We start from the raw sequence: 27,339 nt of genomic DNA on the forward strand, positions 1-27,339 counted from the left end.
AGACTTACCTCCAGTGTATTTATTTCTCCCACTGCCCATTTCCCCCACGAATAACTTGATAAACTTAACACTAATAGAAACAAAAAGACGTGTTTCATGTTTCAATTTTTATAATCCACCTGTGTTTAATTTCTATCTACTGCCAATTAACCTGTATAAATGTCCAACATTTTATGGTCACGTGACAAATATCCTGGCAACTAAGTAAACAGTCTATTTATAGATACACCTAGGTAAAGAAAGACAACCAAAATAATAGAGAACCAGATCCATTGAGTTGCTGTTCCTGATACATGTAAATGAATGTTTAAAAAAAAAAAGAATAATTCTTCAATGTTCAAGGCCATGGGCACAAAGTCATATGAGCAAAAAACTTAAAACATGTTTTGCAATAATCGTTTTAGCTTGCACGGCTTGTATTCCATACAAGACTAGCAGAGATCAATTATTTATAATGCTAAAATTGTAATGAACTGCCAACCACTGTTCATTTTTTCAAAGCGTAAAGACAACATCATTGAAATGCAGATTATATAGGCATAAGAACCTCCCTACTCGGAATGTATATTCTATTATCTTCAAAACAAGAGCTTTCCCATGACGACGAGCTGCACTTTTCTTCTGCGCTGATAGTATAATGGTCATTTATTGTCAGTTCCCTGATATAATGAGCAAAAATACACATTTGAAGTTGAATATCTGTATTATTTATGCAATATAATATATCTGCAATTTAGGCTAAACATGTTCCAAATCTGACCATGACAATAATTTAGATTTTCAATTTTTAACAATTAATTTAATATAATTCAATTTAGTTTGAAAGCAAGGTCTGCATGTAAGGTACCTATACACACAATTACAGCCTTACACCTCCATCCAAACTCAAGTCATTATGCACAATCCACTTTTCTATTTGAAGAAACAATGAACTGGCCCCAAATGCAGCCACAAGCTTGGTCTGCATGTTCGCTAGTGAATGGAAAAATAGCACACACGCTAAACTGTACATGTATTACATATTACAATAAGTACCATAAAGGGGTTTCTATTTAATTGCAAATCAAATTTACAGGCCTTGGTGGTTGACATTACATGATGAATTTTTCAATTATATAGTAGTTACAGAGAAATGCACTTTTTGCATGCAAACTTTAATTGAATTTCAACATGCATACAAACCTTAACCGCACTTTTACAAGCACACTATAGGGCATAATCCTGCTTAAAAACAGGTGATAATTATAGGTCTTGGTCAGTGATTGATCATAAAGATTCTTAACACATGTCATGATTTATTTCAATATTTGTAGTAAATATAGAGATATTGAGTACTAATTGCACAAAAATGTCAACCAGAAATTTAAGTACAAAATGTGGCATAATTCTGCTAAATTGCATATCAAAGATAAAAACTTGGTCTGAAACTTCACACAATGACCAAAAACACATGAGTGAAGTTGCAAATTAATATCTGTAGGAGGTACAGCTTTGATGAAATGTAACACCTTAGTCTTTATCAAATTTCTAAGTACAAAAAGGGGCATAATTTTGCTAAATTGCAGGTCAGAGTTATGCAAACTGTTAAGTGACCTCACACAATTACACTGAACAGTTATGAAGTTTCATTTGAATACCTGTTATAGAAACAGTGAAATGGAGATGTTGTTCATTTGACATAGCCAAAGCACTACAAGGACGCGGACACAGACATTTGGATGAATAAGCTTGACTGTCCACTAAACAATGAAAATCTTAGTACATAATTATTTGTCTCGATTCACATTATCATCAACATATAGTTTTCACCAAAGGATGAAGAGATAGGCAGTTTTTTACAAAAGTAAATACAGTTGACTCGAATGTGGAACGCTGAAGTATTCGGGTCACAGGATCTTTTATTTCATTAAAGCAACACTTAACAAGTGATAATGATCTTAACACTGCAGTTTACAATAACACACACAACTCACAATGGAAATGACACTTTCTTTTTGTTCATGTAAAGCTAAGCTGGGTTTCATTGTATATGGCTGTAAATATTGTGTACTTAGTCTGTAGTTATTACAAAATAAACATTTGCACATCACTTATAATTCATAGTGGTCCTATCATTGTCATTGTTTACTGAAAGTTTTTATATGTTATATACTTTGTTCTAACATGCATTGACAAAGATATATTTCTGGGCATACACATTTTCTTAGTCCATACAAGCAAAAAGTATTTTTGTAAAATCAATTAAATGCATAGAATGCAATTCAATATGCAGGTGAATATTAACTTATCTCTGCAAAAAATAAATCAACAAACATATGTGTTATAAAGCTTGTCTAACATTTGATATCTTATCCCAAAATCTATCAATAAGATAATTGATAAATCATTGCTTATTCTAACATATGATTAAAGGCTACTTGAAATAACAAATGCCAGTCACTTATCAAGTTCTTTTATTGCAAACATAGGTACAAATAGATATGAAAAATGCCAATTATCTAACAAATTATGTAAATATGTTGCTTCATTTTACTTTAAAGTTGTTTTTACCAGAAATCAAATACACATGCAAAAGTTGTTCCTAACAACAAGAGAGCTCATTCAAGACAAATATTGTGTGTAGCCATGCCTCATATCATGTCTTTTACAGATGCAATTAATCTCAGAAGCATAACATGTCAAGAAACAAGAGATGTGTTTGTCAGAAACACAATGCCCCCTATTGCATCGCTTTGAAGCCATATATTTGACCTTTGACCTTGAAGGATGACCTTGACCTTTCACCACTCGAAATGTGCAGCTCCAAAAGAAGTAAGTAAGAGATTGAATGGAGAAATGAATTCTTTTTTCTTTTTTTTTGACCTTTGACCTTGAAGGATAACCTTGAACCATTTTCAAACTCAACTCTCGTATCAAGGAAACAAATGTTCTGCCCAAATTTCATGGAATTAGGGCCAAAAATGTGACTTCTAGAGTGTTCACATGTTTTCACTATGCTTTGTGATTTTTCAATTGGCTATTGATAATTGTACTAGGTAAAACATAGTATTACTTGGTATTAGCTTCAAGTTATTTTTAAAAAGGAAAAAACCTCATGGAAAATATGCTCATGATTGGATGTTTTAATAAACAAGATGTGTTTGTGAAACACAATGTCCCCCTATACGATGTTTGACCTTGTAGGATGACCTTGACCTTGTGAAGGATGACCTTGACCTTTCACCACTCAAAATGTGCAGCTCCATGAGATACACATGCATGCCAAATATCAAGTTACTATCTTCAATATTGCAAAAGTATTCATAAAATAAGCGATTTGGGCCACATATATTTGACCTCTGACCTTGAAGGATGACCTTGACCTTGACCTTTCACCACTCAAAATGTGCAGCTCCATGAGATGCACATGCATGCCAAATATCAAGTTGCTATCTTCAATATTGCAAAAGTATTTATAAAATAAGCGATTTGGGCCACATATATTTGACCTCTGACCTTGAAGGATGACCTTGACCTTGACCTTTCACCACTCAAAATGTGCAGCTCCATGAGATACACATGCATGCCAAATATCAAGTTGCTATCTTCAATATTGCAAAAGTATTCATAAAATGAGCGATTTTGGCCACATATATTTGACCTCTGACCTTGAAGGATGACCTTGACCTTGACCTTTCACCACTCAAAATGTGCAGCTTCATGAGATACACATGCATGCCAAATATGAAGTTGCTATCTTCAATATAGCAAAAGTTATTGCAAAATGTTAAAGTTGGCGCAAACAGACCAACAGACAGACCAACAGACAGACAGGGCAAAAACAATATGTCCCCCACTACTATAGTGGGGGACATAAAAAATTCAAAATAACACTGCACAATGAGTTAACTTACAATGGCAGCCATGTTTTTCAACCAACCGGCATTATTTTCGAACTTGTCCAAGATATTATTGGGATGAATCTTCTGAACAAGTTTCATAAAGATTGGACAATAAATGTGGTCTCTAGAGTGTTAACAAGATTTTACTATAGCCATATATAGCCATAGAAGGAAAAATGCCCCACCCCTTGGCAGCCATGTTTTTAAGCGAACGTAACCATTTTCAAACTCATCCAAGATATCATTGAGACCAATCTTCTGACCAAATTTCATGAAGATTGGACAATAAATGTGGCCTCTAGAGAGTTAACAAGGCAAATGTTGACGCCGCACGACGAAAGACGGACAAAAGGCGATCACAAAAGCTCACCATGAGCACGTTGTGCTCAGGTGAGCTAAAAATACAAGCAATTCTTTACACATGTTCAAGGTTGAATAATGAATAAATAATTATATAGACTAGTCATATATCAAAACAACCAATATTACATAACATCATTTGAATTTAAAACATAATTATTTCCTACTTTATTACTAAAGACATTTTCAACAATTCGGGAATTTGCATTATTGAAAATCGAAAGAGAGTGGCATAGCACAAACACTACTAGAGACATGCAGCAACAAAATATAAGTTCTCACTCATATGTAGATCTACAAAACACTTGAATGTTTAAAGTTTAAAAACAATTATTTTGAACAGTTGTAACAAATATCAAGGCATATAAGGGAAATAAACAACCAGTTGCCAAATGAAATTTTTTAAGTTATTATTTCATGACAATCTAAATTGATGTAGTTTATAAGCCTGTTCTTTTAACTGCCCCTTTCTTATAATATTTAACATAACATACAATAATGTATTGCACTTTCAAAGAAGAACTGCCAGAGTTGAAATGTTGAAAGTAAGCAGACTATATATTTTTCTTCACACCACATCTATATTATCAGAAGGATTATGACAAGCATATCTGAATTTATTTTGTTTCTCAATAAAAGAATAATGAACAAAACTCCACCTGAAATAAATAAATGTTGTAAGAACCACATTTAAAGACAATAACAGAGTTTTAGGGTTTAAAACAAGATGTGTTTGTGAAACACAATGTCCCCTTATATGACATTTGACCTTGTAGGATGACCTTGACCTTGACCCTTCACCACTCAAAATGTGCAGCTCCATGAGATACACATGCATTTCAAATATAAAATTGCTAGCATCAATATTGCAGAAGTGACATAACATGAGCAATTTTGACCCATATATTTGACCTTGAAGGATGACCTTGACCTTGACCTTTCACCACTAAAAATGTGCAGCTCCATGAGATACACATGCATGCCAAATATCAAGTTGCTATCTTCAATATTGCAAAAGTATTCATAAAATTAGCGATTTGGGCCACATATATTTGACCTCTGACCTTAAAGGATGACCTTGACCTTGACCTTTCACCACTCAAAATGTGCAGCTCCATGAGATACACATGCATGCCAAATATGAAGTTGCTATCTTCAATATTGCAAAAGTACTCATTAAATGAGCGATTTTGGCCACATATATTTGACATCTGACCTTGAAGGATGACCTTGACCTTGACCTTTCACCACTCAAAATGTGCAGCTCCATGAGATACACATACATGCCAAATATCAAGTTGCTATCTTGAATATTGAAATACTGCAAAAGTGAACATTAAATGAGCGATTTTGACCCATATATTTGACCTTTGACCTTGAAGGATGACCTTGACCTTGTTCTTTCACCACTCAAAATGTGCAGCTCCATGAGATACATATGCATGCCAAATATCAAGTTGCTATCTTCAATATTGCAAAAGTTGCACAAGTTATTGCAAATGTTAAAGTTGGCGCAAACCAACCAACCAACCAACAGACCAACCAACCAACAGACCAACAGACAGGGCAAAAACAATATGTCCCCCACTACTATAGTGGGGGACATAAAAATAAACATTTCAAAATACAGGTACAATGAGTATTTTTTAGTATTTTTCTGAGACTTGCACTGTAATAATTCAAGTTATTAAATATTGCTAGCGATTTCCATTTGTTTACATTTTTGTATACAGACATAATAGAATCCTGAACTTTTTCATTTCTATGTACAAATACAATTTTCCTAACAAAAAAGCTCTGGGAATACGGGCCAGGTGCCCAACATTGAAATTCTCATACAGGGTCCAATTAATTTTTGAAAAGATGTGTCATTGATTACCACAAACATATATGAACAGTAAAATTTCAGAAATTCATTGTATTCCCCTTCAATCATCCCCATGACCTTTATTTAAAAGCATATCACAAACAAATGTCTATGTGTTCTAAGAAGTCAGTGGTAATTCAACTTTCTTTGAGATTGTTCTAAGCTAAAAACTCAGTGGTAATTAAAAAATTTCTTATGATGTGTCAAAAGATTCATTGTTTTAATAACTGGCCCAAAGACCCCAGCTTTGGCAGTTACAACTTAACCCAAGGTACCCAAGCCCCATCATGATATTTCGGGTTCCCTGCGGCAGGGCTTCCCCTGGCTCAAAAATTTCTGTAGCCAAATTCGCCTTGCTATGGCAAAATTCTTCTATTTTTGGCTATTTTTAGATTTTAATGAAGGAAAAGTTGTAGCCAAATATAATTTTCTTTAGCCAAATAAGTCAATTTGTAGCCATTGGCTAATTTGGCGAATGGCAGAGTAAGCCCTGCTGCGGGGTCCACAGGCGTGTTCAAGGGGGAAACCATGGTATCCTTGTACTGTATGACGTGTGTAAGCAGCTGGACCACAAGGTCCTAGTTGCCTGGGGCGATATTGTTGTACTCGCAGGGGTCGGAGGCAATGTTGTACAGGCATGGCAACAAACCAGGGTCACAGTTGGTGGAGGCATTAAAAGGTTTGGGTCCACAGTCAATCTTAACTGGATTTCCAAAATGCTTGTAGGATTTTGGCATTGGCTTTCCAACAGTGCTTTTAGATTCATAATATTTAACAAATTTTAAGGTTTCATTATCCTTGTCTGCATACAAGTCATCAGTTCCCATATTACTTGCCATGGAGTTAGCAAAATATTGAGCATTTTGTTTAACGGTAAACAGTCTTTTGAGGGTTCTACATTAGAAAACTGCAAATTCTTATCCCTGGCAGCGAAATATTTGAATACGGCCTGTTGTTGACATGGAGCTCCACACTGTCCCCAGGGCTGGTCCAGGGAGGATACCAATCACTCCAAATCATCCAGTAATCGCCGAACAAGATTTTGTAATCCCCAACCCTCAGAGCCATATGACCTTTCAAGCATGGGTCAATGTTACGAAGAATCTCTTGCCGGTTCCCGGGCTGGTTGTGGCTCAGTGACTTCCATTCACTGGAACTGTCCAGGTCAGCCATCTTGGTTGGGTCTCCACCAGCCGCCTCATACAGGGTTGGCAACCAGTCGCAGCATGTGATTACAGACATAACCAGTCTGGTTGAGCAAGGGTGAGGCAATGAAGCCTATGCCTCGCAAACCGCCCTCCCAAAGGGTTCCCTTCACTCCCCTGAAAACAAACATGCACAAATTGAAACTTCTGTGGCAACTGCATGACAACAACCTTAATATACCATGCCATCCTTTATTTATTGCAAGGAACCAATATGTAAACAATTGGACACACCACACATTTTTTTAGTCAAGACATACAAGAACACAACAAACACAAAATTTAAAAATCAATAAAAATGGGATCACAGCCTTGGATTCTTCCATGCAAAGTATTGGGAGTTTAAGCTTATTTTAAGTAGCTCCAAACCTCATAGTTTGCCCACAGTTATTCACCAAAACATTTAAAGGAAAACAATCAGGTGAGCTAAAAAGTGTGTTTTTTTCACCGATCTGAGCCATTTTCCAACTTATCCGAGATATCAATAAAACCAATGTATTGACTAAGTTTCACGATGATTAAGCAAAAAATATGACTTCTAGAGTGTTCACAAGGTTTCTCTATAGTCATATAAGGAAACTGCCCTCCCCCCTGGTGGCCATGTTTTTTTACCAATCGGGACCATTTTCAAACACATCTGAGATATAAATAAAACCAATCTTTTCACCTAGTTTCATGATGATTGGGCAAAAAAATGTGACTTCTAGAGTGTTCACAAGCTTTTTTACTATATAAACATAAGAATAATGAGCCCCCCCCTCCTGGAAGCCATGTTTTTCAACCGACCGGAACCATTTTCCAACTGAAGTCTCGCATCTAGAAAACAAATGTTCTGATTAAATTTCATGAAAATTGGGCCAAAAATGTGACTTCTAGAGTGTTCACATGTTTTCACTATATACATATATAGAAAACTGCCCCACCCACTGGCGGCCATGTTTTTTCACCTATCTGGGCCATTTTCGAACTTGTCTGAGAAATCAATAAAACCAATGTTTTGACCAAGTTTCATGATGATTGGGCAAAAAATGTGACTTCTTGACTGTTCACAAGCCTTTTTACTATATAAATATAAGGAAAACTGCCCCGTCACCATGGCAGCCATGTTTTTCAACGGACCGGAACCACTTTTTAACTCAACCAACATATCATTAAGACAAACATTTTGACAAAGTTACATGAAGATTGGGCATGAAATATGACTTCTACAGTGTTTACAAGATTTTTCTTTTTTTTTACCTAGTGACCTAGTTTTTGACCCAGCATGACCCAGTTTCAAACTGGATCGAGATATCATTGGGACAAATCTTCAGACCAAGTTTCATGAAGATCGCACAAGAAATGTATCCTCTAGAGTGTTTACAACCAAATGTGGACGGATGAACGACAGACGGACGGACGACTTTCCTATCTTGAATCAGTGGTAGGGGAATAATAGGGAGGACTGACTCCATCACAGGTTAATAGATTATGCTTTCAATACAAGAGGGCCAAGATGGCCCTAGTTCATTCACCTGAGAGGAGTCGCTTCATTCAATCTTTACCAAATGTAAAACTTTAAACTTTACCTTGATATTGCCCAGACAAATATCTGGGTCAAGTTTCGTCATTATTGAACCAAAACTCTAGCGCATGGAGTGTTTTTGTTTTTGTAAGATTTGACCTGGTTACCTTTATTTTGAGTTGACCCCCCCCCCCCCCTAACCAAACATCAAACTTTGCTTACAAAAATAAATATTATGACCAAGATTAATAAAATCTGATACAAAATTTTGACCTCTAGAGTGTTTACAAGGATTTTGTATAATATAATGAAAATTTGGACAATCTAAGGGCAATAATTATGGCATTAATTATGTGATTTTGCTCATATCAAAATTGACTGAGATCTTTCAGCAACTTTGATAATTAATGCTTGAGAAATGTGAATGCTAGAGTGTTTACAAACCAAATGTGGACGGACGGACGGTGGACAAAGACCAATCCTAAAACCTCACCTGAGCAATCAGGTGAGCTAAAAACTGTGTTTCACCGATCTGAGCCATTTTCCAACTTGTCCGAGAAATCAATAAAACCAATGTATTGACTAAGTTTCACAATGATTAGGCAAAAAATGTGACTTCTATAGTGTTTGATCACAAGGTTTCTCTCTAGTCACATAAGGTAAACTGCCCCACCCCCCTGGCAGCCATGTTTTTTGACCGATCAGGACCATTTGCGAACACATCTGAGATATATATAAAACAAATCTTTTCACCAAATTTCATGATGATTGGGCAAATAATGTGACTTCTAGAGTAATCACAAGCTTTTTTTAACTATATAAATATAAGAAAACTGCCCCCACCCCCCCACCCCCCCCGGCAGCCATGTTATTCAACTGACCGGGACCATTTTTGAACTCAACTCTCGTATCAAGGAAACAAATGTTCTGCCCAAATTTCATGAAATTAGGGCCGAAAATGTGACTTCTAGAGTGTTCACATGTTTTCACTATATACATATAGAGAAAAATGACCTGCCCACTGGCGGCAATGTTTTTTCACCGATCTGGACCATTTTCAATCTCGTCCGAGATATCAATAAAACCAATGTTTTGACCAACTTTCATGATGATTGGGATAAAATTGTGACTTCTAGAGTGTTTACAAGGTTTCTATATAGCCAAATAAGGAAAACTGCCCCGCCCACTGGCGGCCATGTTAGTCAACAGACCGGAACCACTTTTGAACTCAACCAACATATCATTAAGGCTAACATTTTGACCAAATTTCATGAAAATTGGACCAAAAATGTGACTTCTAGGGTGTTCACATGTTTTCACTATATGTCAAAGGGTGATAATTTAATAATCTGTTATCGTCAAGATACCACATATATGTAGTTTATATAGTCTAGCTTCATAGTGAGTATACAGTCATTAATGGTTATGTGTAGCCTTACTAACAAATACTACTAACACCGGTTTATGCACGAGATATCTAATCCTTACCGCCACTTTCACTAGACCAGATTTACACTGACGATCAGACGCCTTTATTCGTGCTGACGTTGAATGCAGACATACATATGTATATCTGCAGGTAAACTCTATTATTAGTTATATACTCCTTATTATTATTATTCTTTTTATTATAAGTATTAGTATTATTAGTATTATTAGTATTATTAGTATTGAAATGATACAATTAATGAATATCACATCGTTTGCATTGTTTGTATTGTTTTACGGCTGATCTTTTATTACCGTTTTATATTATTATGTTTATCATGTTATATTAAGATTTGTGCATTGTTGCAGAGCATAACATTATCATCAAAGTCTGCAAACAATATAGTCAACGAAACCACCAAGTTTGTTGCTTGTCAATAAACCCACGAAGGGCTGACTAGGCCGGCGACAATGGCGCCCAACGTGTTTTGACTTCCCAGACGTTGATGATTTCTACGCACGGAGAAAGAATACAGTCTCCTATGGAAAGGTATTCTACATGGCCATTATGAAAGAACTGTCCATGGACACACATAATATACCCGGGTGTGTGTTTCATTACTGTGAAAACATAGCATGCTTTAAATGAAATGAGCTCAATACACATTTACTTGATTACCACGCTATAGTGCACTTGTCCCGAGGATCCCGTAATTTCGCCGTTGGATAGAAGATCGGACATTGATAATTGTTGCAAATTGAGTGATTAAGACACTTGCATGTGCTTCATACTTAAATAAGGTATTTATCTAAAATTTATATAAGTATCATTGTGTATATACAAGTATGTTGTAATATATATTTTTGTACATATTTTTTTAATTGAACAAAGCAAAGCCTTCAAGGTCACTGCACTAATATTAAGGTATTAAGTGCCCCTGCATGAAAACTAACTACTCATACCACAATCAACTTGTGTTCGCTAATCCGTATATACAGTATTTCAGGTTTGGTAGCTGTACAAAAGTTGTTGAATAGTCAAAAGAAACGTGGTATTTTGAAGATAAATATATTTCGATGATATATTTATTTTGGGAAATTTTCATTCATTACAAAATGATTGAAATTTGAATAAATTGTTCGTTGACAAGAACAATTTACTTGTGAATACATATTTAACACATGCAATCATTGATTTAAGGTGGTAAATACTGTTTCAATGATTATTAAACATATTTCACGTTGCAATTATCGGGAAACATTGTGACAGATTGCGGATTTTCGTTAAACCGTTATAGTATACTGTGTATACTATACAAGTGTTAACAGGGTGCGATGTGCGTAAAGAATTGTAAAATTTGCAAATAAATTTTACAATAAAGTGTTTGCGCACTGCTGATTATTATGCGCGAAGGTTGTTAATCGGACGCTGTGTATCGCATACAGCAATTAGCGATTAGAAAAACATTGACAAGTTGTAGTGCAGACATTGCGGATAAACACGGAATTTCACTGCATGTGGGAAAATTAATTCTTTTAACTCCTTTAAAGCGGACAGTAATAAAGCTTAATAAGAAGATTAAAGTAGGTTTAAATAAATTAACTTAACACAGGAGAAAGTTAATACAATATTTTGCATATAAAAATATAAAATAAAATAAATAATATAGATTCATAACCATATAGAGAAAAATTAAATATTTTTTTTAATTCAATAAAAGTTGCAAAGAAAATAATTTGAAATAAAATTAATAAATAATTATAATTGCAATGAAATAACATAATTGGATAATTAAACTAAAACTAAATTTAATTGCATTGAATTAATTAGATGAGTTAAATTAAATTAACTTAAATTAACTTGATTTAAATAAAACTAAATTAAACTTTATTAGGCTGAATTAAACTAAATAAACAATTTAATTTAGTGAAATTTAATTTAATTAGTTAACTAAATTGAATAAATTTTAATTTATTTAATTCAATCACTGAATGAGATGATGTGATATTAATGGAAAAAAAATCGTAAAACGAAATTGAATTAAATTGTGTTAGATCGTCAAATTGAATTAAATCCAATTGAATTGAATTGAGTTTAATAAAATTAATTTTAATTAAGTTAAATTAAATTAAACTAAATTAAATTGATTTAAGTTAAATTAAATTAGATAAGATTAAATTAAATTAAATAATTGAAGTTGAAGTGAAGTTGAAGTGAAGTTTTAGTGAAGTTTTAGTGAAGTTTTAGTGAAGTTGAAGTGAAGTTGAAGTGAGGTTGAAGTGCAGTTGAAGTGAAGTTGAAGTGAAGTTGAAGTGAATTGAAGTGAAGTTGAAGTGAAGTTAAAGTGAAGTTAAAGTGAAGTTGAAGTGAAGTTGAAGTGAATTGAATTAGATTGGATTGGGTTAGATTCAATTAAATTTAATTGACTTAATTGAATTAAATTAAATTACAAAGATGGATGATGTACACTTGACTGAAAGAGAACAAAGGCTACGACGGAGAGAGCAGCTTAATGCAGATATTGCCCAGAAAGAAAGAGAGATACAAGAGAGAACAAATGAGAACAGATTGGACAAAATAAAACAAAGGGACAGAAACATAGAAATGTTGCAATTCCAAGAATTACAACGGCAAAGAAATGAGCTGATAGAGAAAAGGAGACACGCAAGACAAGAAAGGGATGAGCAACATAGAGTTGTTGAAGAACAGAGAACAGAATTAAGAGGTAAGACTTCAGACATTGAAAGTCAAAGACTAAAGGAGACCGTGATTGATATAGAATATGAGGACGATGAATTGAAAGGAGCATGTGGGCATATTAACATCGATTCGGATATCGAGAGAATGGAATTCGGAGAAATCAGCAGATATACCGAAAGGACATATACAGATCAGTCACTTATTACAATCAATGAATACGGATATGTCGACCGTGAAAGGACAATGCCTAAGGACCAGAATCATTATAAATATTTTGACCAGTTCTCAACCGTAAGCAATGACACTGTAGACAAAGGATTACAGTGGTTGCGAAGAAAGGAAATTCAACTTGAAGAAGAACATCATGCGAATTCTGAGGACAGAATTAAAATTGAGGGAGAGATAAATAGAACACAAGGTTACCAGTTGATACACAAATGCAACAAGAGGGACATGGACTTTAAAATGGAAATGGAAACTTTGCAGAAGCAAATTGAGTTAATGAAACTCGAGGAGAGGGAAGCAGTCAGAAAGATACAGATAAAGGAAGAGTTGAGAGAAACAAAACAAAAAGAAAAGCTACAAGCAGAACAAAGGAAGCAAAATGAAGACAGATTGAGGACACTCAAACAAGAGAAATATGAATTAGAACAGAGTTTACTGGAAAAGCAGAGCGTTCTGAGCTCACTGGCTGAAGAATTACTTGCTTATGGTGAAGAGCGAAATAAACCACAGATCAGTAAGATCAGTGAAAGCAAACAGACTTTCATGATTAAACCAAATATACCGAAATTTACAGAACCAAGCAATTTTCCAGAATGGAAGATAGAAATTCAAAGTATGCTTAGCTCCAACATATACCATAAAGAACTACTGAGGCAAGCTATAAGAAATGCAATCAGTGGAAAACCCCGGAAGATATTGGCAGCATTGAAACCTACAGCCACATCAGAAGAAATATTAGAGGCATTAGAAAGTAATTATGGTGATATCAAAAGCGGAGAATGTATCATGGAAGAATATTACAAAGCTAAACAAGAGAAAGAGGAAGACATTTCTGCATGGGGAATACGCCTTGAAGAGTTGGTACAGAAGGCTATAGATAGAGGTGAAATACAAACGCACAGAAGGGAGCAAATGCTACGAACACGGTTCTGGAAATACCTAAGGAACAAAGAACTCAAGAATGCAACGAGAATATTTTATGAATCGAACATACCATTTGAAGACTTGAGAAAGAAGATGAGACGAGAGGAACAGGACATAAGTGTTTCTAAGGAAACATCCCAACAAATAAATGTTCATCAGATTGATGACCACACGAAACTGTTGAATGACCTTAAAGAGCAGATAAAGATGATGGAGGCGAAATTAAATTCGTTGACAGAAGAACAACACAGACCTATAGACATAGAGAGAAGAGATACATTTAGATATGACAATAGAGGTCGGTCCTACAGGGGATACCGAAACAACTCAACGTTCAGAGGTCGAGGTGGATACCACCAACGCAATGATAGATTTAACCGCGGAAATCGTTCATATGAACCGAGGAGAGATAATACTCAGACATATACACAACAGAAAGGTACATTTGAGACTCCTTTAAACTAGATGATGCTCTGATCGAGGGGTTAGATGAGAGCAGAAGAACCAGCACTAAGCCCGACCCCAAACCATACACAATAGAAGATGTTTTACAGAAAATGATACGAGATGCTAACTTAGATGAAATTAGAATAAATGGACAAGAAACTACAGCGTTAATTGATAGTGGATCACAGGTCAGTACCATAACTGAAGTGTTTTACAATAAAATGTCTCCAAAACCAGATATCCATTCTATGGAAGAATTCAACATTTCGTTGAAAAGTGCAAACGGCAGCGAAATTCCATATATGGGCTACATATTTGCTAATATAGAAACAGCGTTTACCAAAGAAGCTATGTCTACCATATTGCTTGTCGTACCGGTGGAGGAATACCACGGTACAGCTCATGTGTTATTGGGACAGAACATTCTGCAAGAATTAAAACCAGTTGCTGAGAACACTACATTGAATAATGCTTGGCAAGCAGGGTTCATGTCTATCGACACAGAAGTTGGACTAGTGACAGCTACCAGACCAATTACTCTCCATCCCGGAGAGAGTAGAACAGTAACAGGGTTCTTTAGAAAACCAAGAAATGTGAAGGCAGCGGTAACAGAACCAGTAGATGATATACCTAGCCACAGTGCTATCATTTGTCCAAGGGTTGTACAAATTGAAAATCCAGGTAGAACAGCCAGAATACCAGTTCGGATTTGTAACGTAACTGCTAAACCAATCAAAATAAGAGCAAAGCAGACTTTATGTAAACTCGAAGAAGTTACAGTGCTGAGAGAGGCTCCCATTTTCGAACCTGTCACAAACGCATCAGCTTCTGTGGAGACAAAGTCACGTAAAAGCGAAAACAAGTTCAATAGAACCAGTATAAAAGACACATGTGGAATAGTAGATTTAGAAGATACGGATTTGTCCGAAGAACAGAAAAACAGTGTATACCAATTGTTTGAAAAACATAACGCAATATTCCCGAAGTCTCCACTTGATATTGGCCATACGTCTGAAATTAAACATACAATCAAACTTACAAATAATGAACCATTCAAAGAACCATATAGGAGAATACCACCAGCCGTTTATAACGAGATCAGAGAACATCTGAAAGAAATGCTTGATCTGGGTGCGATACGAGAATCAAATAGCCCATGGTCCTCCAACTGTGTCATAGTTCGAAAGAAGGATGGTTCAATCAGATTTTGTATTGATTTTCAAAAGCTTAATGAGAGAACCAAGGAGGATAGCTATGCCATACCCAGGATTGAAGATACATTACACTTACTTTCTGGATCAAAATATTTCTCCAAACTGGATCTAAAAGCTGGCTATTGGCAAGTTGAACTAGAGGAAGAGGACAAAGAAAAGACGGCTTTCCAGGTCGGTGGTCTCGGTTTTTATGAATGCAACCACCTTCCGTTTGGACTGTGCAATGCCCCTGCCACTTTTCAACGTCTAATGGAACGATGCATGGGAGATTTGAATCTAAGAGACTGTTTGATATACTTAGATGACATCATTATTTTCTCCAATGATATAAATTCTCATATTACACGACTGGACCAAGTGTTTACGAAGTTAGCATCGTTTAATTTGAAAATAAAGCCATCAAAATGTGAATTCTTTAAGACCAAAACCACTTACCTCGGTCATGTTGTTTCTGCAGATGGTAGATGCAGAAGCCGTCCGAAATTGGCCCACACCTACTAACGTGAAAGAGGTTAGGAAGTTTCTCGGATTTGTAGGCTATTATAGGCGATTTATAAAGGGGTTTTCGAACATCGCTAGACCTTTGAATGATCTGCTGATTGGCCATTCCAATAGCAAAACCGGCAAACAAGCTTCATCAGCTAAGAAGGCGAAATTCGTGTGGGGAGAGGAGCAGCAGAAAGCTTTTGCGAACTTAAAACAACAGCTAGTGAATCCGCCTGTACTCGCCTATGCAAATTATGAACTTCCTTTTATTCTTCACACAGACGCTTCTTCACAGGGCTTAGGCGCCGTACTGTACCAACATCAAGATGGAAAAGACAGGGTTGTCGCATATGCTAGTCGTTCCCTTAAACCGGCCGAAAAGAATTATCCAGCACATAAACTGGAATTTCTCGCATTGAAATGGTCGGTTACGGAGAAATTTCACGACTATTTATATGGCGCTACATTTGAGGTTGTGACTGATAACAATCCACTAACTTATGTAACGACGACAGCGAAATTGGACGCCACTGGACAGAGGTGGATGGCAGCCTTGGCAAACTACAATTTCACTCCACGCTACCGAGCGGGACGTCAAAATGCCGATGCCGACAGATTAAGTCGTCTTACAGTTGACCATGAAACCATCACTGCCTTATCTTCTGGTGTGACTGCAAGCGTAGAAGATACTCCGCTTTGTTTCAGTACCGTTAACCCTGAAACTTTGTCAGAGGTGGACTGTCCCACCACAATACCAGATGACGTCATGCAATCATTTGCATTGAGTTCCAAGGATTGGCATCAAGCTCAACGTACTGATCCAGTCATCTCTGAGCTTATAAAATGCATTCAGCAAGGCACCAGGCCGACAGTTTCGCGGGCCTCGGGCACTAGTTCAGCTGTTTCTAGGTATAACAGAGAGTGGACCAAACTGGAACTGCATCAAGGGGTATTGTATCGAGAAGCCATGGTCGGAAATCAGTCGTACAAGCAGCTCATACTACCAGAAGCGCTAAGGGATGAAGTGTTTCGCGCACTTCATGACGACCTAGGTCATCAGGGTAGAGACCGAACAACATCCCTGTTTAAACAGAGGTTTTATTGGCCTAGAATGGAAACCTTTATCCGTGACAAGGTTGCAGCTTGTGATAGATGTATCAGGCGTAAAGCAATTCCTCAATAGGCATCCCTAGTAAATATAACAACTTCTGCTCCGATGGAAATGATCTGTTTAGACTACCTCAGTCTAGAACGCTCAAAGGGTGGATTTGAACACATTCTTGTGATTACGGACCATTTCACGAGATATGCACAGGCATACCCTACTACGAATCAAACAGCAAAGACAACTGCGCGGGTTTTGTTTGAAAAATTCGTAGTACATTACGGATTTCCGGAACGCATTCACAGCGACAGGGGAGCGAACTTCATGTTGAACCTAATCTCGGAACTGTGTCATCTTGGAGGAGTAAACCAGTCACGCACCACACCATACCATGCTATGGGAAATGGTATGGTTGAACGGTTTAACCAAACACTGTTGAAGATGTTGGGGACGTTGGAAGAAGACAAAAAGAGTAATTGGAAAGATTATGTGGGACCGATGGTACACGCGTATAACGCAACAGTACACGACAGTACAGGCTACTCGCCATATTATCTTATGTTCGGTCGTCATCCAAGACTCGCCATTGACGCTCTTCTAGGTCTCCATTTTGAAGATGTTAATGCCAGATATGCAAATGAATATACGCGTAAGCTACATAAACGTCTCACAACTTCATATCAGAAGGCCAAAGAAATGGCGTCAAAAACAGCCGAAATGAACAAGCATAAGTATGATTTCAAGGTACGCGCAGCAAAACTAATCCCAGGCGACTTAGTTTTAGTACGAAATGTCACGTTGCGTGGGAAACAGAAGATTGCCGATCGATGGGAAAATGAACCTTATATTGTGGTTAGTCAGCCCAATGTTGACATCCCAGTCTATGACGTCAAGAGAAATAACCCACAAGCGCGACGAATCCATCGATTACATCGAAACCTCATACTCCCTCTCGGTGTTCAGAACGAAAATCTGCCGGAAAAAGATTCTAGAACAACCGGACCTACTCCGAAATACGTTATCCCACAGAGGAGACGGAACGTTTCCCTGGCCGACAAGGACGGAGGATCCAAAACAACACCAGCATTGCGCAGATCAACGCGAATCCGTCGCCCACCAAAACAGTTCTTTAGTTCATGAAATGAACTTGTTGAGTGAGGGACCGGAAGTGACTGATTTTAGTGTTATTTTAATGTGCAAAGACAGTGATCGATGTGTTCCACATATATAACATTTGATTCATAAATCAACTTGCATGTGTGAATGATCAGATTTTTTTTAAGTCATATGTGTTACACGATCGATGTACAGAGAGGTAACACATCAATGGTGTTGATTCATTATGCTTAAATATATGTTTTATATATTACTACATTGTAAATAAAATTATGAAATTGGCATACCTAACGTGTATGTGTTGTCATTGTTGTTTATCTTTACAAGTCCAACAATGTTAAATCCCTAAAAAGATTTATTTAAACTCCTTTAAATGTCGAGACAACATTTTACAAATAGGGGGGATTATGTCATAGGGTGATAATTTAATAATCTGTTATCGTCAAGATACCACATATATGTAGTTTATATAGTCTATCTTCATAGTGAGTATACAGTCATTAATGGTTATGTGTAGCCTTACTAACAAATACTACTAACACAGGTTTATGCACGAGATATCTAATCCTTACCGCCACTTTCACTAGACCAGATTTACACTGACGATCAGACGCCTTTATTCGTGCTGACGTTGAATGCAGACATACATATGTATATCTGCAGGTAAACTCTATTATTAGTTATATATTCCTTATTATTATTATTCTTTTTATTATAAGTATTAGTATTATTAGTATTATTAGTATTGAAATGGTACAATTAATGAATATCACATCGTTTGCATTGTTTGTATTGTTTTACGGCTGATCTTTTATTACCGTTTTATATTATTATGTTTATCATGTTATATTAAGATTTGTGCATTGTTGCAGAGCATAACATTATCATCAAAGTCTGCAAACAATATAGTCAACGAAACCACCAAGTTTGTTGCTTGTCAATAAACCCACGAAGGGCTGACTAGGCCGGCGACATATATACATATAGTGAAAAATGCCCCACCCACTGGCGGCAATGTTTTTTCACCGATCTGGACCATTTTAGAACTCATCCGAGATATCAATAAAACCAATGTTTTGACCAACTTTCATGATGATTGGCTAAAAATTGTGACTTCTAGAGTGTTTACAAGGTTTCTCTATGGCCAAATAAGGAAAACTGCCCCGCCCACTGGAGGCCATGTTTTTCAACGGACCGAAACCACTTTTGAACTCAACCAACATTTCATTAAGGCAAACATTTTGACCAAGTTACATGAAGATTGTGCATGAAATGTGACTTCTACAGTGTTTACAAGGTTTTTCTTTTTTTTTGACCTAGTGACCTAGTTTTTGACACAGCATATCCCAGTTTCGAACTCGATCGAGATATCATTGGGACAAATCTTCTGACCACGTTTCATAAAGATTGGACAATAAATGTGGCCTCTAGAGTGTTTACGAACAAATGTGGACAGGCGGACGACGGACGGACGACGGACAAAGACCGGTCACAAAAGCTCACCTGAGCAATCAGGTGAGCTAAAAAATGTCATCATCAGATTGTAGTCCAGGGCCAAACCAACTATGCTAACTGGTCCACAACATTGAACTACACAAAAGAACATAATATCTATATTGTTTTGATCATGTAAAATCATGTAAAATATTCGTATGGTACTAAATTGTTTTTATTTTCACCTATGTTAAGTATATGTGATATGAATTTAATGTTGCATCTAAGATATTTAAACATACATGCAACTCTTCAAAGATAGCATAGAGGCAGACTTTGTACAAACACACTTCTGAAGTGTTGTGCTTGTTGATGATGTTAACTGCTTCCTGCGCAAAGAGATCAGTGGAATAAAGGTTGGTCTCGTTATGCACAATGTCAAGGTTCCTGTGCCAGTCTAGACCCCAGTACTCCTGCAGAAAGAAAATACAATTTATAAGATAAACTATGTAAAAACCAATGCCCATTGAATGCTTTGTGATTTTTCAATTGGCTATTGATAATTGTACTAGGTAAAACCTAGAATTACTTGGTATTAGCTTCAAGTTATTTTTAATAAGGAAAAAACCTCATGGAAAATATGCTCATGATTGGATGTTTTAATAAAAGAATTCAAAATAACACTGCACAATGAGGTAACTTACAATGGCAGCCATGTTTTTCAACCAACCGACATCATTTTCGAACTTGTCCAAGATATTATTGGGATGAATCTTCTGATCAAGTTTCATTAAGATTGGACAATAAATGTGGTCTCTAGAGTGTTAACAAGATTTTACTATAGCCATATATAGCCATATAAGGAAAAATGCCCCACCCCTTGGCAGCCATGTTTTTAAGCAAACGTAACCATTTTCAAACTCATCCAAGATATCATTGAGACCAATCTTCTGACATAATTTCATGAAGATTGGACAATAAATGTGGCCTCTAGAGAGTTAACAAGGCAAATGCACGACGGACGACGCACAATGGACAATGCACGACGGACAAAAGGCGATCACAAAAGCTCACCATGAGCACGTTGTGCTCAGGTGAGCTAAAAATAATCTAAATAATAAGAATAATTTAGAAAATAATGCCAAAATGTCTTGATGCTGGTGTTACAATAATTTAGAGTTTAATTATTTCAAAATTCCAACCTTTTTCAAGAGCTGTTACCTTTTCAAGAAAGCATCAAGAGGTGATTAAATCAGCCAAAACAGCTTATTTTATACAGTTCTGATAGCACTGGCAGAAAAGTCTATTTTCCCTCAGAACAGTCCATTTATCAATGATCAATATGTTCCCAAATTCCAGAGCAGAAATAACAAGAGATGTGTTCGTCAGAAACACAATGCCCCCTACTGCCCGCTTTGAAATAAAATTTATATTTATCATTTGGCAGGTATAGAAATCATCTCCCTTTAAAGCTTATTACTTCCCTTGGATTTTGTTTTTTGACCTTTGACATTGATGTATAACCTTGACCTTTCACCACTCAAAATGTGCAGCTTCATGAGATACACATGCATGCCAAATATCAAGTTGCTATGTTCAATATTGCAAAATTTATGGCAAATGTTAAAGTTTTCGGACGGACAACAGACAGACAGACAGACGGACTGACAGTTCAACTGCTATATGCCACCCTACAGCGGGGATGGGGGGAAGGGGGGGTATGTAGACAGTAACAAGTGACCAAGTCAAGCATTACTAACTACCAAGGCCTGTGATTTATCAAAGAGATCATAGCCACAATTCATCATGTATCTATGGACATAAGTTTTTTTTTCTTTTTCATAAAATATCTATGGACATAAGTCCACAGACAAGTAATAAAACCTACCATTCACAAATTTGTACAAGAAAGAAATGATAGTTATATCATTAAAAAAAAAACTTTGACAAATCAATCATTTAAGTTATAAATAAACAAAATACAAAATCTGTACAGTAACTGTGAAAAGAACTTAAATTCTTAGTAAGAAAATATATAATCTGAGATTTATAATTATATAAATTACTTCCCTTGAAAATAATTGTCTCTAACAAATCTCTGTTTTTAGTAGCAAATAATTATAAGCCACTACCATGCCTTTAGATTCAAAGGTAACCTTGAAGTACCTAAGATACTTGTATGCCCAAAAGTATCATTGTGTGCTTGGCTTAACCATAAAATGTCATTTTGATTATGCTTCAGTTGTATGGTTTCATATTATTATATATTATAATTATCTCCCTTTAAAGCTTATTACTTCCCTTGGATTTGTATTTTCGACCTTAGATCTTGAAGGATGACCTTGACCTTTTACCATGATGTGTTTGTAAGAAACCCAATGCCCCCTACTGCGCCGCTTTGATTTATTAAAAAAACAAGGGCTGTTTGTAAAACATGCATGCCCCCCATATGGGCTGTCAGTTGTTGTGACAGCCATTGTGTAAATACGTTTTTTGGTCACTGTGACCTTGACCTTTGACCTAGTGACCTGAAAAAAATAGGGGTCATCTGCCAGTCATGATAAATGTACCTATGAAGTTTCATGATCCTAGGCCTAAGCATTCTTGCGTTATCATCTGGAAACCATTTTACTGTTTCGAGTCACTGTGACCTTGACCTTTGACCTAGTTACCTGAAAATCGATATGGGTCATCTGCCAGTCATGATCAATGTACCTATGAAGTTTCATGATCCTAGGCGTAAGCATTCTTGAGTTATCATCCAGAAATCATTATACTGTTTTGTGTCACTGTGACCTTGACCTTTGACCTAGTGACCTGAAAATCAATAGGGGTCATCTGCCAGTCATGATCAATGTACTTGTGAAAATTCATGATCCTAGGCCTAAGCCTTCTTGAGTTATCATCCAGAAACCATCTGGTGGACGGACCGACAGACATGTGCAAAACAATATACCCCCTCTTCTTCGAAGGGGGGCATAAATATATATAATTTGGCAGGTCAGATATACATCTCCATTTAAAGCTTATTACTTCCCTTGGATTGTATTTTTTGACTTTTGACCTTGAAGGATGACCTTGACCTTTCACCACTCAAAATGTGCAGCCTGATGAGATGCACATGCATGCCAAATATCAAGTTGCTATCTTCAATATTCAAAAAGTTATGACCAAACTTTAACGAAGGGTAAAGTTTTAGGAAATAAAAATACAATAATATTTAACCCTTGACCTTGAAGGATGACCTTGACCTTGATTTTTCACCACTCAAAATGTGCAGCTCCATGAGATACACATGTATGCCAAATATGCAGTTGCTATCTTCAATATTGCTAAAGTTATCAAACTTTAACCAAGGTTAAAGTTTTGGGACAGAATGACAGAATGACAGCAATCATATCTTTTATGCTTTCTTAGTATTTCAAAAAAATCCATAAGGAAAGCACAAAAACAAATTTTGTCTGCACGCACACAAGAGGTGATATCATCTCCACAAACACACCAAATAACTTTTAACAAATGTAACTAATAGGTAAATGACAGTACTAGTAAATTAACAAATGTAATTAATAGGTAAATGACATTACTAGTAAATTCCAATTTGTAGGAACACTCAATGAATTCACAAGAAAATCTCTGAGTGAAGGTAGCTTTAATTTGGTTACAGGTTTAGAAAGAAGGAAAGCCTGTATTAATCAAACCTATGTGTATTGGATGTCAGCCTGACATCAGTGCCCCCCGCGTTGGTGTGCAGATTGGGGACACATAGTAGTTGTTCAGGATGATTCCCTCGTATGCCAGGCTGTCTATGTTTGGGGTTGGGATCTGGTTGCAGCCATGGAAACTCACATCATTATATCCCTGCAGCGGAGAAAGTTTGTAGCAAGCATACTTCTTAGATAAAATCTATTGTTTAAGATGTAACAAAACAAACAGCAAGTACATAAACAAACTGCTTATGACCAAATTTATGTACTAATCATTAATGCATACAATACAACATAACATTTCTTTATTAATGTAAATTATTACTCTTGCATACATTTTGACTATTAAAAGATGCTATTTACCAGGAATAGTGTTTATACTTTTTCATGTAGAATTTCATGTGAAAAACTTAATCATGATAAAACTCATAACTGAAAAAAACACACGCTTTCAAGATTGAATGGCTTTGGAATGTGGTTACCTATACAATAGGGTGGCTATATAAAATAATTAAGAACACAGATAAAGAATCTTACCAAGTCATCAGCTACTATCACTACAACGTTTGGCCGGGTGGCTGCACCGCAGAATGATACCAAGATAATAAACAACAGTAAGCCATTGCTGAACTTCATTTTCTCATCATTTCATCTAATAAAATAGAACATCCACACAAGGCTTTAATATAAATATGACATACACCATGACAAGATTCTAAATGTATAGAGTCTAACACATTAAAATGTGGGACTAAATTAGTTTACCTTGGTTAACAATAGAATCAAAACTGTTAAACTTACTTTATTTGCTACGTTTAATTTGAAGGGAATTCTAACCCAGTATGAACAAGAATATCAGTGAAACTGATGGATGCTCCCTGATGATGCGCTTTGTAAATCTATGTGCTAATAAACACCTAAAAATATCCTAGTCCTAAGTCCTAAGTCCTTTATCAAGTCCTAAAAAACTTCAAAGCGTGCAAAAACACGCTTTTAACATATTGTACACAAACTTAGCCGAAGTTGAATGTTAAGAAAGACATTATAGAAAAGATCTTATACGATGTTGTATGTTTAGTTGCCGAAACAGTCGGAAAAGCTAAAAAAACGCGACACAACGGGTCCAAACTTAAACAAAAAAACACTAAACGAGTGGAAGGGACAATTCCCGTGGCCAATCATTGACAGGATTGAAGGGGAGACCCGTTTTAATTGTGAAATATGTAAAAATTCATCGAAGGCATGCAATCTAAGCACAGTTTGGGCATATAAAGGTATTTGAAAAATAAAATTGTATAATACTGGATAGACACTGTTGAACTCGTATAAATTAAGTTGCTAGTATGTTTATTTTGATTTTTTGCATGAAAATAACCATTATTATTTATTTTTAAGTCATTTAGAAAAGTTAAGAATTATTTTCCAAAACTAAGTAGTAACGTTAGGAAAAAAAAATCAGAGTTAAGAATTATTTTTGAAAATCTGGTAGTAACGTTAAGAATTTCACAAAACCTTATCTGGATCTCTGATGCAAGGTACCTACATGCCAAATATGAAAGAGATCGGTTAAGAATTGAAGGCGCTATGAGAAACTGTAACAAAAGTATGACAGAAGAATCTATTATTAGCCTCAGTGACCTTGACCTTGACCCCAGTGACTTAAAACCTCATCAAAAGGTAGAGGTCCATGCAAGGTACCTACATGCCAAATATGAAAGAGATCGGTTAAGTATTGAAGGTGCTATGAGAAACTGTAACAAAAGTGTGACGGAAGTAAGGACGTAAGGAAGGAAGGACAAACTGGCAACTATATGCTCCGCCGAAATTTTATTTTGGGGAGCATAAAAATAATAATGTCAGAAATGTACAAATCTTAAAAATAGGTTATGTTTCAAATGGGCTGGGTTTTTTCATTTCGGGAAAAATGCCCATTTTTTATTAAAATTGCAATTCTGTTTTCATAACTAGAAATATTGAAGTACAGGACTAAAGAGTGAAATATGGAAACAATTAAAATGTATCAAAGTACAAACTAGTGATTCAGAAGTTTCATCTGTAATTGAAATCAGACCGCCCTTATCACCGCATGTGTATTAGTCATTCTATGGGGTTTTTTTTAAGGACGTCAAACATAAATTAAATGGGCGAAAATGCTGTATCCAAAACCAACATTCCGAAAAAAATTATGTGTTTTGCACATGAAATAAAATGTGCATATTGTCTGAATGCTTAATAATGAAAACCATTTACATAGCAAATACGTAATCAATATATAATTTGGTTAAGAAATTGCTTTACAATTTACAATATGCTATAGAACTGCTTTACTTTGCTAATCGATCACTTAGACACAATATTTCATGACGGCGGATATGTGCAACGTTTCGTCGACTTGAAAGATTTTTGGAAAGTAGCGACGATTTTTCGTCAGTTACGGTTCATGTCCGTGCTTTCTGCTAGCCAATCAGAAATAAATAAATAAAGTACCGGGCAAAATCGGTACTGAGCGCAAATTTCCGGAAAGACGATAAAGCTTTAAAGCGGGTATATACGATTTTGTCAAATATTTATGAATTTATATAAACTGTGTAAAAAACTTATTATATATATATTTCAATATAAATTAAAATAAAAGTTAAGAAGAACATGTGTCGAAAAATGCGAAATAAGCCAGATATTTAATTCTGAAATTGAAAACGGCTGTAAAGCCGAAATTCGCCAGCATGTATTCCATACATGTACGATGTGCATCTCAACTTACGAGGGGTGTTCCAGAAGTTCGTGGATTTTTGCTATAACTTTCATTTGGTAACATAAATGGACAAACAAATAGCATGTTAAGAATATTTCGTCCTTTCCAAATCTACTCTCCAAATATCATGGAAATACATTAAACAATAAATATATATCAGAGATTTAAAAATATGCACAATGCGCACACCGACGTCCCTATCCCCCACACAAAAAAAATATCTGATCAGATTTACATTGATCTTAAAATCGACCCTGGTCGGCTGAAATCAGGATTTCCGGAATAATCCGGATAATTGACAGCCCTGATAATATATAAGGACCAAAAAATATTTGTTTAAGTACCTGAGCCTACCTGTGGTTGTTGTTCTCATACTGTGGGGAGTAGGCTCAGGGGGTTAACAACTAACATGATACAGGCGCATATGATTATATTTGACACATTTTGATGTTACCACCAATTAATAATGTATACACAGAGACATAGATAACCAGTAACAAATGGTAACAATCTGTTGATTTCTTATGGCAGATTAATAAATATAGTTGGTAATTATAAATAAAAGGGAAGTAATATACTTGTGAATAGTTTTTGGTTACATACAACTAAAATAAGTTGAATCTACTGCGAAAGCCCCCCTCGTATCAGGTACTTCAGATGAGCTTTAAAGTTTAATTTGGCTTCAGTGTTAACCGAATAGAACCAATTGAAGTGAAAACTAGTTTTTTCCTCATACTTGCTTTTTCTGTAAAAGAGGTGGTACGTAGTAACGCTCATTGCTTTAAGTTGTTTAAGTTACTGAAATGAGTACACAATTGATGTCCTGGCATGACAGAAATACAAAATCAAAGCGCTGAAGGCACCGAAGATGTTCGCTATTGCATAATTTAACACGCAATTCATTTTTGAAAATCAATCGCAAGTTTGAAATGAACACACGCCATTCAACTTTATAAAGTGTGTGTCATAGCGCACGGGTCGAG

General features: G+C 35.9%; 1 protein-coding gene and 1 pseudogene across 2 annotated transcripts in view; both read right to left on the reverse strand.

The window, feature by feature from the left end:
- LOC127881535 (transmembrane protein 145-like) overlaps positions 1-197 on the reverse strand; it is a 37,103-nt gene extending 36,906 nt beyond the window's left edge. For both annotated transcript variants that reach the window (XM_052429458.1, XM_052429459.1), the window contains exon 1: positions 9-197. In XM_052429458.1, coding sequence (XP_052285418.1) covers positions 9-98 — 90 coding nt within the window. In that variant the 5' untranslated portion in view covers positions 99-197. The remainder of the gene's footprint in view (positions 1-8) is intronic.
- Positions 198-2,436: 2,239 nt separating this feature from the next.
- On the reverse strand, positions 2,437-26,888 carry LOC127831468 (uncharacterized; annotated as a pseudogene).
- Positions 26,889-27,339: the final 451 nt, after the last annotated feature.

This window comes from Dreissena polymorpha, chromosome 5, assembly GCF_020536995.1.
Source record: "Dreissena polymorpha isolate Duluth1 chromosome 5, UMN_Dpol_1.0, whole genome shotgun sequence".
Lineage (NCBI taxonomy): Eukaryota > Metazoa > Mollusca > Bivalvia > Myida > Dreissenidae > Dreissena > Dreissena polymorpha.